The sequence below is a fragment of the Melanaphis sacchari genome, unplaced genomic scaffold (genome assembly GCF_002803265.2).
Source record: "Melanaphis sacchari strain LSU unplaced genomic scaffold, SCAv2.0 Contig4_pilon_pilon, whole genome shotgun sequence".
Lineage (NCBI taxonomy): Eukaryota > Metazoa > Arthropoda > Insecta > Hemiptera > Aphididae > Melanaphis > Melanaphis sacchari.
Window position 1 is genome coordinate 9,971,937 of NW_020271335.1, and position 19,593 is coordinate 9,991,529.

A 19,593-nucleotide genomic window follows, 5' to 3' on the forward strand; every position below is an offset into this window, starting at 1 on the left:
GTGTGAAAATTGGAGAAATAAATATGATGATAACTGATAAGCATTAGAGTGATTTGCGTAATCAAGTTTTTATACGTTATAAATTTAACGTGTAAATAGAACCAAAGGAGGAGATAAAACATTTTTATAATGTAGGTACTAATACTTATTGAATTTAATAGAGATTAACGGCCTACAATTTGAAACTACGTCCTACCGATGGATTAGTACCTACACCAAGGGCTTAGTTACTAAGCCTTATAGTACCTATATTATATTTTATAATCTCGATGTCTGTATAATGTACACAGCATTGAACCAGTGAAATAAACCTTTGATTTTAATAGTTTACTAAAAAATGTAGTATTTATATTGTACTCAAAGATTATTTATTACATTATTATTTTTTTTTCATTTTAGTTTATGACATCTTGATAGTCGCGAGGGCTGTGAGCATTATATATGTGGAAAAAAAAATGTTCGTTGTAACTGAGGTGTACCCGTCTTGAAACGGTTGAAACTTCACACGCCTATGCTCTCGGGGAACCTACCGCAAATACCTACCAAAACGTGCACCTATAACCATCTGGATTACAGTGGGTAATAAATAATAATAATATTATAATATTATAATCGTGTACCAACGTAGTCGTACTGTGTACTAAATGCACTGACACGGTCGACGTGCAACGTAAATAAAAATCGTCGCATTATTGTAATGCATTCCGGGAACTGACAAAACGATTACAATGTTCTCGGAGAACGTTGAGCGACGGCTGTTTGTATTTCGTGTGCACGCACGTCACACACATACCGATGAAATGCATAATATGCCTTTATTTAAGCAATAACTAATAAAGTTATAAGTAAATGAGTAATGACCAATAACCAAATAATAGGTACCCCGCACACGCGTCGGTGGCGGGCCGTAGCGACGAATTTCGCGACGTTTCTCCCACCGCCGCCAGAACCACCGTGCAACAGAGCCTATAACCTATGAGCTGCCGCGCTTCCACGCCCACGTCCCGAGCAGCTCGTATCGCCTACGCACCGGAACTGGAACCAGCGAAGCTCGCGACGGCCGGCACCACCACCGCCACCGTACGCGCGCGTTCTCCGGTCTGCCGTAAAAAGCTGTTCCACCGTTGGCGACTGTCGCGCGCACGAGATCGCTCCTACCGCCGCGCTGTAACGCGTGTCGACCGCAAGCCACGACAGTTTTCCGCTCGACGCCGTCGCGACCGCATTCTCCCGGTGCATCAGTATACAGTACGCGCGTGTTCCGCATTCGATTTACAACCACAGCGACAACCCTTCAAAATATCACATCGCGGGCGACGACTACAGACGCATAATATCTAACGGCATACTGCAGGTGTCCGGGTGCAGTGCGTTACGGGGGAAAAAAAAAAAGAAAGTTAAACATCTGCCGCTCCGAAAGACCGCGTGCTAGCATCGCCGTTGCTGTTCGCATATCGTACATGACACCACATCAGACAAGGTACTTTTTTGCAGCCACATGTGTTAATAGTATATTTTACCGAATAAACCCATCTCATGCCCCGTGAAATATTCATAGACACGAAGACTTTATGCGAGACGAACACTGATTTTAAAAATTCTATGAATAAATGCATCTATATTATATTTCAATATTTATTTTCTTCGAGTTTTTCGAATGTAATTCAGAATTTGGAGTTAAAATTTATTTAATCTCAACTATTTTACGAAGCGAGTTTATTGTTTTAGCTTCAGTCGTTATTGATCGTTAAAATGGTCAGATTTTATAGCATGGCTTATTGTATTGGCCGCCGGTCCATGTAACTAGACATTGTCTGAAATTTCGCACCTTAATTAATAGCTGAATCAAATTTTGAATTCCAATAACAATACATTCCAAGCCCAAGGTCTGTTATAAGTTTATGTATATAAATATATACACACACGAGTACATGACAAACCTTATATGATTACTAAACTGCGCGTTCTTTGTGAGTTTCTCATTTTCCAAGATTTTTCACAACATTATAAGTGTGACTAGTGTTTATGGTTATAATGTTTGACTTTCTAATCTTTAAAGTAAACTTGCTAAAGTGTAAAAATATATGGGCGTAACCATCTATCGTCTCTTTTCAAAATGGAATTTTCAGTTAGCTGTAGCCTGTAACCCTGCCTGATTAAAAATAATTAATAAATAAATAGGTAACCTCTTATTAGAAAATAAACAATAAATAGCGTATCTATAAAACTACTCAAGGTTGTAGGTTTAACAAGTGAATATTATACCTGCGTAATAATAAAAAGAGCCTGATCATTTTAAACAGGTGTTTGTGTAACGTTATTAATTTAGGATTAAAGTCAACAGAGATGAGAGAGAGAAGGAAAGTAAACAATTTTAAAATGTGGTTGCTATTTAAAATTTTTTTCTCACATTTGTTTAATATTTACATTAGAAATGTTATTGACAGGTATACCTATACTTATTCATTTTATTTCTACAATTTTGAAATTTTCTGTTTCTGATAATTAGAATTATGTTAAATAAAAATTAATAGTTTGACATAAGTACGTAGATTACCAATATATTATGCGTATAATATCAAACGTTAAAACAAATTGAAAAAGGTTAAAGCGACTTGCTACATCAGATAATGAAATAATAATTCAATGAATTCTATCTAACTTTATATCTTATATTCATCGAAAACGCATTCATAATATTATGTAATAATATATTGATATGCTAAAAATTAAAAATTCTTAATTAACATTCATAATACTTATTATTTATTTAATATGTTCAATTACTTCTAAAATCTTAAAACCAGTAAGGTTAGGTAGGGACATAATTGACAATAATTATCATAATTTATTGAGGTGTCGCGTACATTTGTAATAAATATACATACTAACACAAATAAACAATTATCAAAAAAAAAAAAAGTTATGCCAATAATTATGAAAATAATATAATACTTATTTATTATATTGATATAAATAAATAATATTTATTTAGAAAAAAAAAAACAGAGCCAATTTTGATAAAATCTTAACGCCTTGGCCCGGTTTTTAGAATATAGAGCTAATGTACTGCACTTTCGAAATGGGCGCCACACATATTATAAAACCAAATAAATATGAAGGCGTTCGTTCTTATCCCACACTGTTATAATAATAAAGATATATGATAAATATTCGGCCTTTCTGTGCCGTTTTTTTTGCCATCTTACTGCAATCTACTACTTTTTAAAATCCAAATTTAACCGCTGCTGACTCAGTCATCCGTGGACTCACGCCAACGCTAGAAATAGCATTTTATATTTTTTATATTGCTTCCTTCAATGAACTCGTAAAAAAAATACTCTGCACACTACTATAATTTTCTAACGATATAACCAATTGGATATAGAAACTATGCCAAACTTCTCACTGGACGTGGGTGTTACTTCATTACTTGGTTAAAAATCTCCTTCCCGCGGTTTCCACACCTTCACAGACAGAAAATATCTCAATAAATGATCACTTCCGCCGCGGGTCATTATATTTAATATTTTTGTAAACATAAGAAACATTTTTTAATTTGTTTTAGTTTATCTGTTCGTTATTATTTTTTTGAATTTATTAATAATAATACACTTATATATTCCTAATGTGAAATTTCTACAAATTTAATTTTAATTTACCAGAATATATTTTTTAAAACTAAATCTAAAATTCTGAAAATTAATGTGGGGTATCTTGATAAAAAGAAAAAATCGAAACATATTTTTCTACCCACATTCAACACAGTGATTATGTGATAATAAACTGAATTATTGTAATAAGACCACGTAGGAGTTTTTTGTTAATTTATCTGATTTCTTCTATATTATACTATACTTTACATATACGATTAAGTATATTTTCATAATTACAACAGGTTTATTTTATATAATTGTATGATAAAAAGAAAAACACTTGAATGTGTTGTTAAATCTGCAATATATACTCATTACTCGTAATATCTACTGTTGATAACTAATCCTTCGGTAACCTATGCATACATTTTTAATTTAACTTCCATAATTATTGTGTACATATTAATTACATACATAATAGTATATGTTATGAAACATTTATCAATAACTTGTAAAATTTTGAAACCAATATTGTGTTTTTCAAACGAATCTGTCGTAAATTCATACTTATTGGTATTTATAATTTAATTCATATTGATTGTATACATAATTAAACACAGACATAATTCAACAGACAATATTCACAAACAGAATATTTTTTATATAATATATCCTGGTGTTCAGAATATTTGGTTTTATGTGTTTATATGAATAATACTCGTACGCTTATAACGGTTGCATACTAAATTTATCATGCGCGTGCTTAAGATAATCAATTTGTGGTTTCGTTACGTAGACATGACAGCTGCAGTGTGTTGTATAATTTACTGCTGTAGGATTTATAGATAAATATAAATTTGAATTCAGATGCACTAAGAATCTTTAAATATATCTAGATTAAGGTCAAAATTCGCTTAATCATTTATTTTATCCACTTTTATAAGTGTTTTTTTTTTTATTCATTCCTTAATATTACATTTTAATTTCCTGTGGATTTGTAGAATATTTAATTGAAATCCAGATGATCATCGTTATAATATACATGGTACAAAATAATTATTAAAATATAATCATGAGGTTGCAGTACTATACAGTCTGCTAGTAGTCACTATAGTCAGTACCTAAGTCTATACGTATAAAATTAAACCCAATAATTGAAATTTATTTAATATTTATTCTATTACTCATATAATTCGGTCTTGGATTATGAATTTCTTAGTAGAATATAATATAATATGCAGTATAACTGATATATAATAAATTACTATAGAGTGTTTCCGTTATGCAAAACTTACCACACCATAATGCTTACAGCAAATTGCAATAGATTTTGTACATTTAAGTAGGCGTACTTATTGCTCACTGCTCGGATATGTTCACATGTTATGCAACTCAATGTTTTCAAAAATATTATATTATATTTATATTTTTGACATAACCGTTTAGGTGTTATTAAGGTCATTTTTCAGTGTTGAATACTGCTATAGCCTTGTAGGTTGGAGATATCTTTAATGTGTGTTTTATATCAAATAAGTATTTAATTTATTTGTTTTTAATTTAGTTATAAAAATTATACTCATATTTGTCGAAATATATTTTTCCTAGTATTCTATGTTAAAAGAATTTTGTTTACAACTTATTTTATCCATTTTATCATTAATGTATATGAATGGTTTTTGTTGTTGTATTAGTAACATACTACATAGGTATGCATTATTTAAAATAAATACAATCGTTGTCATTGTGCATTCAAATATTATTATGCATAATTATTATTTATAATAATTGTTCAGTATACAGAAATATAGCATGTATATTAAAAATAAAATAAATCATTAGTCTAGATAAAAATTAATTAACGAAACCTTTTATAGGAAATCGTCTGTTTTGTGACAGGATTCAAGTTAACAAATATAATATAGCAAATTGGTAACTAGTAAGTATATTATGAAGTAGATAAAGCCATAAAGGTAGAGGTCCATGTTTATAGGCATACGTTATACGTCCATTAACAATAACATACTACTTGTTTATTGTCAATATAATTTTCAAGGAAAGATTAATTATCCAGTGACACATCCAACTAGAATTTAATAGTTATTATGTATGTTAAACATTTATGCGATACGTCAAGTTTTCTTAATATAATAATTACCATTGTTTCGAAGGATGGGGTAAAGATTATTCGTTTCAATAGGTGTATATTATGAATTATTTTTTTCGGTTCTGTAATCCTATTTATGAGTTATACTTTTATAGACACGTACAAATCGTGTATTCGATACGGTTGGAACATATATACATATTATTGTGTGCTTGACGAAAACAGTAAAATAAAATTTAAATCGATATGGCGTGTTGTCGTGTGATTAAACAATGCCAGAAGCCGAGGCGCGAGACTCATCGTTAAACGCGTATAGTACCTAAACAGCGAACCTAATAATATGTTACATATTATATCTATGTTCTATACTAGCGTTTCTCAACATTTTTTTATTTACGTATATCTTGATCTCTCATCACTGTTTTATGTACTCCCAAATATCATTTTTTCATAAATTTTCACATAAAATAGATAATAAATTATGAAATAAGCTTATAATGATGGGAAATTTGGAAACATTTATTTATTTTAATCAGTATGCGCCATACAATAAATAATAAATATACACAAATGTACGAGACATAAAAAAAATGAAATTAATTTTTATAATTTAATTTTAATGCAATCCTTGGGTTTGTTGGTGATAATTTGATTTTTTGAAATCTAGATTCGCAGATGATAAGTAAACTCATAGGTCTGAATTTATAAAGATACTTATTTTTAATAAATGTGTACAGTTAAAGATTCTCTATACTCTCCATTAATACAGTCTTCATGAATGAAAGCTTTTAAGAAAGCTCAGAATATTCTTCTTTCGAATTAGCCTAAAAGAAAGGAAGCGATGAGGGATTTCTTTTCAAAAGTTGCATCAAGTGAAAAATCAGTTTTTATTTTTCTCATGCTAATAAAAATACAGATTTTAAATCATTTTCATTGAAAGGAAACACAATTCAGTGGGATTTTCCATATTTAGATAAGTATTTTTCAAAAACGACCTTAAGCTCATTCAAAATGTTGAACAACTTGTTCTTTGATGTCATATAATAGGTTCTGATCTGTTTTACAGAAAAAAATCATATGATGGTGTTTCAAAAACTTTTTGTTAGTTAATGGTTATTCTCAATACTACTTCCAAAACTCTAACTTTTTAATAAATGATTGTATTTTGTCAGTAACTTGGAATGTTGTCACTGTACTATTTTGGTATTTTGAATAATCAAATTTAGATTAATTTGGATAAAACATCGGATAAGTATTCAAATTTTTAAAGCAATTCAGGGTTGTTAAATTTCGATGAAAGTCAAAAAGAATGGTCTTTAATAAACACTTGAACTTTATGTATAAGTTAAATTAAACGAGTAAAGACTTTATCTCATGATAATTATCGAATCTCAGTATAAAGAAGAAGAGTATTGTGAAGATTGCCCATCATATTACATTCACACAACGTTGAAAATATTCTAAAGTTCGTGTAGTGAGACGTAATGAAGTTGACCACTTCATACAATTCATCGAGAACGTCTTTTAAATCACATACCTCTTCATACGGTCATACGTAACCCAGGTTGAAAAACGCTGTCCTATACTATTTTAATCAGGACGGTATAACAATATTCATAGTATATTAAAGACATCAAACTCATGAGTAAAGACCGGATTTTGCATATTATGCATGTTCATATTTTTATAAGCAATTGCATGCAATAAATGGGTTTTCATCAATCATACTTAAATAAATAATATTACAAACTTTTATTTTGCATATTTTTGCATATTTTGGGTTCAAGTGCATATTTTATATAAAAACGCATGTTTTTACATAATACGTATACACTAAGTATAAATTTAATTTAATTTTATAATTGTATGAACAATTATTATATATAAATTTTTCCACAATACAAAAATTGAAAATATTTTGTTTCCGTATTAGTTGGTAGGTAGGGAGGTTGTCGAGTTTTAAATATGCGCCCATAACAAGCGTTGATGTGGAACGAAGTTTTTCTGCATATAAACATATTCTCACAAATCGCCGTCATAATTTAACCGAGATCAATATGGAATATATTATTGTTACTTATTGTTTTTCTAATATCGAATAAATTAAAATTTTTTTCATTTTTATCATCATTATATAATATAATAATATTGTAGTTTATTTATATTTTCATAATTTATATTTTGATTTTAAACCTTTACAATGAATAAATAGCTGTTTAATCAAAAATTATTTTGCATATTTTGCATTTTATCTTGCATATTTTGACTTTTTATAGTGCATGTTTGCATGCATATTTTACAATTTAAAATGCATATAAATCCGGTCTCTACTCATGAGAATATAGTATGTTTATTTGGTTGAAAAGAAAAATAATACATTTGATATCATCGATTGGACTAAAATATATAATGCATACGCTCGATGTGAAAGGTCTTGGTGTACAATATAGCAATATACATGGGATTGTTGATGATGAGAAAGATAAGGAGGAGGTAGAATGGCAGAATGAGGTTTGTTTTTAAAGACTAATATTGTAAACAGTTTTAAGTAAGTTAATTTCAATACTTAAAACTCAGCCTCCGTCGCCAGAGGCAATTATATCGTGGGTAGCACGACGTAGTAAATTTAGGGCCAACTTACAGCTGTTATTTGCGAGAAAGCGTTTTGTTTTTGTTAAATAAACCATTACAATCTCGTCATAATAATAATATAATTATACGCAGGATGTTTAGAATATATTTTATTTGGGATACATTAAGTTTCTAGACACACCCCGCGTATATAATACGAAATATACATATACATGTATCATTCGACGTTGACACTTGTATATGTTTATAACCAGGGTAACAGTATTTATAAAAATATGTGTTTGAAGGTCACTTTATATTTAATACATTATATACTAGAATTGCGTGTCACCATCCGTATATTTATCGTTGTGGATGAGAGGAGACGGATGAGTGCGACATGTAAGACAGTATTATTTCAAAGGTTTCAATATTATATTGCGCGTGTAAAATAAAGCAAACGTCAAGACAATATAAAAAGCTCTTTCCACACGATTTAATAATTCCTAGTTATTGTACTGTGTCTACTGTCCATCATACCATATGGCTATAGTATTAATCATAATATTAAAATTATTCAACAATTTCACTTAAACCTTTTAATGAATAATTATTATGTATAATAAAATTTTAACAAAACTTACTTTACATTGCAACTAATATTAGGTATACATCGGAAAATATACTATAAAAATTAGGAAGTACCTTCATCTCGTAACAGAGATTAAAAAAATGATTATTATCAAATACCCGAAGGTAACATTTTGTTTTATTGATTTTAATCTATTAACTTGTTAATACAAGAGTTGATACCTGTTAAAAATAACATTATAACACCAATATAAGTAATCATAAGTAATATTGTGAATAATTTATCAAGGTTATTTTAACGAAACTCATTTTGGTAAAAATTTGTTCTTAATAATGTCTTGTTGAATATATACTTTATTTTTTTTTGGATATATGAAAATATATTTAAATATTTAAAAATATTTTAGTTTTAATGGATTTTTTTCAATTTTTAAAATATTTTTATGGTTTTTAAGGCAATTTACCTAAAAATTAAAATTTCAGTAAATTTTAATATAATATTTTCTACTATCATCGTAAACAATTTAAGTTTATCTAATCTTGCATTTTAAATTCCAAACAACTAATAAAGTTGTTATATATCAATAGATAATATATTTGTATCTTGATATTTAATACTTATACGATCAGTAAACACAAAAGTCAAATTTGGAATCATCAAAATAATTTTTTTTAAATTTCCATCAATAATATGCATATTAAATGTTTATAATTTTGTATACCTAAAATATCATAAGAATTTAGAATATTATTTTAGTGAATTTTATCTACTTGTAATTTACATTTTTATACAACATTTCTTGGTTTTTTTAGAGCATCAAATCTCCAGTTCTAATCATAATATTATTTTACTATATACCTGCAGCAGCAGCACTCTTCGGTGTCTTAACTCTCTTGACCTTGTCGTGGTCTGCTCCCAATCAAGTTTTCATTTATAGTGATTTTTGATGAACACAATAAATGAGTGTGGCTTTAATTATATCGATAATATTATTATGTTATTACTTATTAGCAATTTCGTACATGTTTTCGACACAGCAACAATATGTATACATTTAACGTGTGTAGAAATAAATAAAGGAGTGTAGAGAATTAGAAATAATAAAATAACGAGGAGGCGGTGAAGGTGCAAAAAATGGGAAAAAAACAGGCGCGGGTAGTAGAAAATATGTTTTGACGACAAGGTCAACGCAACGTCGCCGTAGCCGGTCGACCGGCCGATCGTCGCCGAGCAAAAACACGCGCGGGCGCACTATTCTCAAGGTCGCGCGGAGTCGTGCGTAGCAGCAGCATTTAACGACGACGATCGGTCCAATGATGGCGACACTCCCCCGGCGGGACAGGCCCGTTTTCGGTCTTACGTCATTGACGCCTCGGCGGCGGCGGCGGCGGCTACTCTTCTCCTTATTTGGTATCGGTCACACACTTATATGATATACAATAATAATAATAATAATAGTGTGCGTAGTATGTGCGCGTCGTGTGTCCTTTCCAATGGAGAAAAACTGCGGTAACTCCATATAGGCATCAGAACGCGTTCGCGCGCGACATTAGATTCCTTTATATATTCATTTGCGCATGTTTTTTTTCTTTTACTCTCAAAGAGACGATGAAAATGTTCCACATTTTTCTAATAAAAACTAACTGAATACAATAATAATTAAATGTACCTATACGTAGGTATACTTTTACAATTTTCAACTCCTAAATTTCTGCAGGCGGTGTCTACAATATTTTTGACCCGTATCTTTATAGTTAGGCCCTCTTCTAATAAGACGACAAATCAAACATAAACAAATTATTATTTATTATATTTGAATGTAAAATATAATGATACGTACAATATGTATAATAATATAATATTAACAATACTATATAGTGTACAAATGCATAATGACTGCAGACGTCTATTACATGTATTTAAAATATTGCATTTATTTATTTATACTTAAATTAAAACCAACATTTTAAGCAATTTTTTGTTCTGTAAATGTTAGAATTAATGATTCAAGATGGTTTGGGTCATGGTACTTCCATAATCCATATTATAAGCAATTATGATTTTTACACAATAACGTACAATTGTGTATCTACGTTAAATTGTGTAATAATGTAGAAGATTTTTATTTATCACATATTTAAAAAAAAAAAAATTTTACTTAGAAACAACATATAAAATATGGGACAAACATTTTAGTACCTAATTACAGAATGTCAGGAAGTGTCCATGTACCAGGCACGCCAATGTATGTTTAGAACTGAAGTCGCACTTTTGTTGACTATGATAATTTAGTATCTTTAATAATTATAATCATTATAGATTATTATTATTCATAATTGTGTAGTTTGACGACGTCGAACGATTTATCATCATCATATCGGTATTTAGGTGTAATTTTCAACACGAACACTGATTATAATGATTATACTGCGTTGCACGCGAAATAACGAGATTGCAAAAATCTAATGGTGCCCAATTACCATTATTAATAGTAGGTTATGCTGCTTAAATAATAATTTAGTAATATCTGATCGCTTTTGCGATCTATAAATGGTATACCTATATATTCTGTAGTACCATGTTAAATGGCAATAAGAAAGGTCAGTTGCCATTCGTATTAATTTTTTGGGGAGCTAAATATTTAAGATGTGTCCTTTTTAGTATAGCCATTGTTCATATTTTACAAAACTATTAAAAAACATGATTCCTTTAAACGTTGGTCACAAAACTATTGACACGCAAAAAAAAGAAGTTTTTATACATTATAGGTACACCAAACAGAAATGTCAACGCATTGGTGTACATAAATAATGTTATTTGTGCGATGGAATTTCATAAAGATTTATCAATGCCTAGCGGCTAGCACTGTATTTAGGTATATCATCGTTGACACGATATGTATATACCTACAGCATCGTCGGTATTTTACTCGAGATAGGTAGCTATAATAGTAAGTAGGTATGCCTATACTTCTCTACACAATGTATTCGTCGAGTCATTTTTAAACAATAGTCATTTACATAATTTAGAACTACTATACCAATATAATAATATATTCATCTTATTTTTATAATGGACCATTAATGTTTATAATATATACTAAGAGAACACACCCTTCGACAAACTGTTTTGTGTAAAAATATATTGACGCACAACATAAACAAAGAGGACAAAATAAATAAAGACCATTGCATAGGCCATAGGCTCTTCTAGACTACAAAATAAATGCAGAATAGATTCAGATTGGATTACGTCCAAAATATTAAGTATGAAGGATATTCGAACCCACAACTCCATAAACGTAGTGAATGTATCAGTGCGTTTGTTTTTTATTCACATTTTTGATCATATTAGGTAAAAGGTCAAACGTTTTAGAATGTCTGTATACTTTATGATGCTCTGCACATCAATGACAATATTATTGAGGTATTTAAGATAAAATATATAATAAGTTATATTTTGTATGAACATTTATAAATTACAACAATTTTAGTCTAAAATTAGATACTGAATTTTTAATAAATAACAAAATTTCTATGACAATAATACGTTAATACCAATGTAAGTTAATAAAAATAAAAAATAATTGAATTTGTGAGGACATTTTATTTTTCCTACTATTTTAGAATGCAGATTGCAGATGTTATGATGAGTCGTTGATCTATTTATCTATTAACACATATTATTACAAAATAATAAGGTTGGCTCAAGGCCAGTTCTTCATTCATCAGAAAACTTCCTAGTTATGTACTTATGTATGTATTACAACGTTAAGAAACAAATACCAACAGATTATAGAACATTAACAAACCGAACCATTTAAAAAGTTAGATTAGATGGGTAATGACAAAATCATAACAAAAAAAAAAAAAATGTTTAGCAAATACATTTGACAGATTATTTTAGTAATAGTTATAAGTTAGAACAACATACAGGTATATAATTAGTAGTTACATAGTTAACAGCTGGTACTTATATTAAATTTTAGGATCTTGGTATCGAATAAATAGTTAATTCCGGAATAAAAATTTCCGAAAATCGCCAATTCTTACCAAATCTATTTTAAAATGTATAAACGTATATTATACCTATTATAATGTTATAATAGGAGAATATTTGAATTCTGTAGGTTTATTATTTTCTGAATAAATTGCAAAACAATATATAAGATCAATTATTATAAATAATCAATCTACAGGTAAATCTGATATTATAAATCTAAATAAAAAAAAAAATATGATATTCCTTTGTAACTTACCCAAGCATATTTGAACAAAACAAGATTAAGTTAACTTTAAATACTTGTAATTAATAAAATATTTGTGCATAATTTAATTTTTATAGATCAAAATTGAAAATATTTTGAAGATATTGTGGTTAGGAATATGAAGTAAAAAATGTATATTATCATTCAAAATAATAAAACACTTAAAATAATGATACGTTTCATAAAATAGTTATAATTATTATAATTAAAAAAAAAAATCTTAGATTCCGAAACGGACACAAACGTAATATAAATCATTGAGTGTACTCAATTAAAAATTGAAATGTTGGGAAGGTTATATAACTCCAAAAATGATGGTTTCGCCTCGTAATTTGGTCAAGTCTAGTGAAATACTCTCTTTTCATATTTAATGCACTTAAGTATAAACTATATGTCAATATTAGTATATACTTTATGTATAGTAATTTATATTACTATAATTATATATTACTTATATACTAATATAATATACACCTAGGTAGTTATTTTTATTAAATTTATTAAAAACGATAAAGACAATTTCTAAGTCATTTATATTATTTGAACTAGTTATTGGTATAAGCTCAACATTGCACTTTATGAGTCACAAAATATATTCGTGAATAATATTATTTACAACATATATTTGTTTTAATAAAAAAATTGTAAACATTCTCACGTGCCTTTATAATAAAATTGTCTTTTATCATATGCGTGCGGATATGGATTTTCAATAACAGTAGTGATTGTTATGTTTCAGAACGTAGAACAATGTACAGCAGACAAAATCAAAATCAAGGCGAAGCCAGACTTGGTAAGTACCTATATAAACTTGCATGAATTAGATTAGTCACGAATTTATCTGTACCTACAGATACACAACATTATATGTAATACTAATATTGTAGTATTAGTTAAATACAATGTAAGGTACCTACTAATTCCATAAAAGTACCTACACTAGAACAATAGAACCCATTAAGAAGAAACAGTTCTGTATGTTTCAAAATACTCATGTAGATATTAAAAATCGATCACTATGAAATAAGCATTAAAAAAATTAATTGATTACATTACTCGATAAATCAAGTTTGAGAATGTTGGTACAAATGTTTATAATAATCTGAGTCGGCTATAAAATTGACTAATGATACAATATTGTTGTGGTCTGCGTAACTTGTTCTTCTCGTAAAAAATATTTGACAGTTTAATGTGAAAAAAAAAGTCTAAGCTATAAAGTATCCTAATTTCTAAGTGTAGGTATATTCGTATATAAAAATAAATAAAAAATAAATCGTGTTTCATTTCCAACTGCTATTTTTATAACGCTACAGTTTGTTTGAACGTTGACACATTTCGGCTGTCTGGACCGTAGCTAATACTATTAAAAATAGAAACCCGAACAAACATATTTACATAAGGATATTTCACCTTCACAATTGTTATTTTTCTAAACGACCAACTATAAAAACAAAAAAATAACATGTAAAATAATTTTCAACTATACTTCACTTTTTTTATTAATTTATCATCATTCTATTTTGTAATTAATATTACGATATTACTTACTACTTATACTTGGTAATAATTAGATTACATAATTTGTTATATTTTTCATTATTCAAATATTTTATAGAGGGACCTCAAACTGTAGTTTTATTATATCCTATTAGTACAAACAAATTTCTTTATAGTTTTGTGTCCAGTATGTCCACCCCTCCCCCTTTACATATTAATAAATTAGTTTGGTATAATTAAAATTTATTTTACCCAGATACATGTATTTCCGAAAAATACCTTAATTTTCTTACAATATAAATACATATTTAATCGCAAAATGAACGTATTAGACGCATAGGTATCAATATAATATTATTCCTACCTATAATTGAATTAAGGTTCAATGATTTTAATAAACCTCTCACTTGAGAAAGATAATTTAATAATGTTAAGATTATTCAATATTCCGGGAATAACACCTTGACACTGTTATATTTAATAGGTAACAACACAACACGTATAGCTTACATTACAACATATAATTAATTTAAACTTGGATATTTATTGTTTAGAACTGTTACTGGACGACTTGCAATCCACTCTTCCGCGTAAAAACCATGGACTTAGTAACACATCATCAACCGGGTACAGAGAAGTCACAAAAAGCACATCAAGGACGATTGGTAACGGTCAGACAGAAACTAACAAGGAATATGAAATCCAATATCTCAATCCAGCCAACAAATCTACAGTACTCAGTGAAAGATTACCTGATCTTCAATCAGTTGACTTGCTGGTATGAATTAATTAATCAATAACCACAATCATAATTAAATTATGAAATCATGTGTAAAATGTCTTGTAAAATAATATATTAACATTTCAGCGACAGACCAACGGTGGAAAAAATTCCGGTTACGAAACGGTTTCGTCATACCAATATAATAAATCGACAGAAAGTTAGTTGATTGTATTGTTTTAATCATATTTCTATTTAATTATATTTCTATTATAATCTGTGTAACGATTAACGAAATATGTATGATATATACCTATGTTGTAGGCAAAAGTACAGTTCCCAGACAAGAAACGAACGGTGTTAACATGAGACAAAGTATTTCTGAACTCGATTCATTGTTAGACGATTTGAATCATGCTCAAAAAGTTGGATTTTCAAACTCCGGAATTAGTAGACATGAAATAACAACTAATGAATCCAACATGTAAATTAATTTTATTATTTTTATTACTCTATAGGCTTAATTAATTAGATACTTCCAAAGCAATGTCTTAATTAAACATTTATGGGATATTGGAATGGCCACAAACAAGTTAGTTCCTAAAATACAATTTTTATATTAGTTGGGTATCGAATTGGTTCTCAATTATTTTAGGTACTGCTTTAGTTAGGTTCCAAATTAATTTGTGTGATTTATATAAGATATGTCTTAGATTAAATATCGAACAATAATTTTTATTTTCTATTATTAAAATTTCACAAAAATAAAAAAACAACTAACAAAATTGTTATAAAAAAAATTACTAAAAATAATTATGGCATACATAGATATAATATATATTTCACATTAACTAGCATTTAAATACTATAATAATTTCATGAATTATAATTATAAATATTAATTTAATTAATTTGTCATAAAAATATGTTAGAAGACATAATATGCAGGTTGAAAAAAATAGCATTTGACTATGGGGCTTTAAAATAAATAATCAATGTCAACAATGCTAATAATACAGCAATTATGTCTGTGTCTATGTCTTTATTGTATTTTAATCTATAACTTTTTTTTTCACCCGCATAACGCAAATTTAATATTTAACTACTACCGGCTTGATTTACCTATTTTTGTGAATACTAGTTGTATATAGCCATAAATGTGTAAAAATTACAATTATTCTATTAATATTAATTAGTATTCAATGGTTTATAATACAAATATCAAATAATTAAAATTTTAAAATTAACTAAAATTTATAAATATTAAAGTCTTTTCTGTTTTTTATAAAATATTTGTATACTTGTTTTCATTAAACATTATTATTTAAAATTAAATTAAAAAAAAAAAAAAAAAAAGTTAATTTTTGCTAGGATCCACAATTTCTAGATGGATCAGCACCTAAAATAATTTGGAATTCAATTAGTTTCCATAAATGTAGATAATCTTTAAGTGTCTCTAGTGTTTAGAAGTAACTCATCTGATGATGTCCAAAACTGCAAATCAAAAATCAAAAATTGATCTGCGTTTTTGTATCTTCATTGTAAGATAACAGTGTAAAATTCAATTTTATTATTCGTATTAATTATTCTATTTTATATATTATAAAATAAACATATATTTTAATAATTTTAAAAAATACAAAAAGAAAAACTATGTTAAATAGCTAAATAGCTATTAAATATTATATATACTTATATGAAAAATATTTTCAATAATATATTGATATAGGTACCTATTTAATTTAAAATTTTATCTTTTTTGTTACCTTTTATTTAATTGTTCAGATTAAAAAATTAAATATTTTTAGGTAATAATTTATTTGCGCTTTACCCATATAGATTGTTAAAAGCATAATTGTTTTTCACCTGCGGCTGTTTATTTTTTTGCGCTCTAGGGTTGTGTTTGGGTAATATCTTGTGTTTATAAAAAACAGCCCCATAAGATACCGTCGTAAAAATAGGTGTAATGGCTTATCGAATACTATAACTTTACTTATCTATCAATTTGTTGAAATATCAACAGTGAACCATTAAGAAGCAGTACGCCATATAAACAACAATATAGTAAACATGAAGAACATAGGTATGGAAGCCTTAACCGATCAAAAATACCAGGGACTAGTGAAGTCATTTCCACCTATGAAACAACGACAACCAATGGAGAACCTTTAGGTAAAACATTTTGTATTGTAAATTAAAACTCTAGTGGGTATGCTTCGTGATACTCATAAATTTTCTATTAATAACAGATTTAGATTTGGTAGATACTCCGCGTAGTTATACCAAGTTGCTTCAAAACCAATCTCCAGGAACTTATCAGACATCAGTATATTCAAAAGAAACTACAAAAAAAATAATACCGGGTACCACGACTTATTCGACATATCAAAAATTCGGTTCACCTACAACAGATCCAGGGCAATCTAAAGTATACAATTATTCAGAAGAGTATCGTACCGATAGTAGGAATCGTTCAATGAGAGATTTGCCACCGTCTCCTCGTCCTCATAGATCTTCGTCTCCTCGTTCTCCATCCCCTCACCGTTCACCGTCACCCATGTCATTTCCTCAACCACCAGAACCTAGAAATTACTCGAGTAGCCATACTTATACAAGTAGGACGACGTCACCTCAGCCGGTCCAGAAGTTTAGTCCATCCGATCCAAGCAGAATCAAGTGAGTATTACACTTTAATTTGATTAATATAAAATATTATTTTGGGGGATTGTAATGAGTGTGTATGTCGCAGCGAAGAGGTGACCTGGGTCGCTCATGCCACGCCCCCTGTAACCCGTCGTTTCCCTGTGAGGTTAGTAAGCGTTTTGGAGGTTAATATTGTGATCGTAAATGTGAGGTTCATGGTTGTGTTCAGGAAATGTGACGTGAACACATCATTTATTGATATAAAAAATTACCTAATTATGCACCATTGCTTTTTTTTTTTTTTATAATTATTATAGCGTGGATAATAATTTAACTTCACCGTCTGGCCAGACAGTTTATTCGTATAAATATTCAAGCGAGACCAGAGAGAATACTAAATATGGACAACCAAATGGATATACAAAACCTGTACATCAAGAACAGTTGCCACTACGCTATTCACCATTCCCAAGAGACGAAGCTGACACTCCTGGGCTCCAAAATCCACCTAAACGGTTGGACGATTTGATGGCATCGTTTGGTGACAGAACAGATTACACGAACTACCACAGTAATAGAGAATACCACTCAAATGTCAAGGATTATCAGTCTAAGTCTAGAGAATACGAACATGACAAGGCTGCTGAATATACGATTCCGATTAAAAAACCACAACCCGATAATCAAGCTCCTGAAAATAAAGGTCCCGAGAAATTGACGGAAGTTAAAGAAACTGAAGTGACTCAGTCGGTCGCCGGGCCACCAGTTTTTTATCCCCCTGGATCAACAACGTTTGCGAAGAAGGAAGAAGTAATGCAACAGGTATAGTAGACGTTTTTATAATCATACTAGATTTAAGCTGTGATATAAATATACTGAGTTATCGCTTAATCTATTATACTTTTGCTATTTATATCTTACAGCAAGGTCAATTTGGTCAAGGACAAATGAAAGCCAAGGCCAAAGGAATGTATAAGTATAAAAGCAAGAGCAAATCAAAAGAAAAACAAAGTTCTGGAGCAACAATGGTACCGGTATGTTTACCAATGTGCTGTGCCATGCCATGTGTTATCATGTAACCTACAAGACATTACCTAAATATATAACTTTACTAATTTATAATTATTTACTTGACACAAATAATAAAAAAACTGTCTCATGGGTGGCCTATTAAGCTTAGTATCCTAAAGAGAAAATTAAATAAGTAGGTATACATGTTATTTTATTTAAATTGGAAACATTTTTAACTCAAAAGAAATATTTAAACAAATACATCATAGGTGTACCACGTGCAAAGAATTTTTCAAAGAAGATACCAATAAGTTAAGTTTTTAAACTGATTTATAACAAGGTTTATTAACAGTATACCTAACTAAAGAGTAAAGATAACAAGCTGATTTTGCAGACCGCATTGGATGCCATGATACATCTGGTATCCCCCTTACAAACACCTATGATATATGTATAATACAATAAATAGTATTACGGGTATTCTTACTAAATACTTAAGCTAATACAAATTTATTATTTGTTATAATGCATTATTATCAGCGTATATTCTTGCTAAATTGTTCTTTTATATCAAATAAATTTAAGAATATT

General features: G+C 28.9%; 1 protein-coding gene across 3 annotated transcripts; it reads left to right on the plus strand.

Moving 5' to 3' along the window:
* The first annotated feature begins 1,107 nt into the window (after positions 1 to 1,107).
* LOC112598745 lies at positions 1,108 to 19,393 on the plus strand. Of its 3 annotated transcripts, XR_003114906.1 has the most exons (11): positions 1,108 to 1,480; positions 13,870 to 13,923; positions 15,182 to 15,405; positions 15,496 to 15,568; positions 15,673 to 15,832; positions 17,372 to 17,520; positions 17,598 to 18,024; positions 18,098 to 18,157; positions 18,309 to 18,813; positions 18,915 to 19,195; positions 19,272 to 19,393. XR_003114906.1 is itself a non-coding variant. In XM_025345328.1 (10 exons), the coding sequence occupies exons 2-10, from the start codon at positions 13,881 to 13,883 to the stop codon at positions 19,068 to 19,070; spliced, it is 1,797 nt and encodes a 598-aa protein (XP_025201113.1). In that variant the 5' UTR covers positions 1,108 to 1,480; positions 13,870 to 13,880; the 3' UTR covers positions 19,071 to 19,393. The 3 variants fall into 3 exon arrangements, 2 of the variants coding, with proteins under 2 accessions (XP_025201113.1, XP_025201114.1); XM_025345328.1 differs by having other exon boundaries at positions 18,915 to 19,393; XM_025345329.1 differs by lacking the exon at positions 18,098 to 18,157 and having other exon boundaries at positions 1,110 to 1,480; positions 18,915 to 19,393.
* The last annotated feature ends 200 nt before the right edge of the window (positions 19,394 to 19,593 follow it).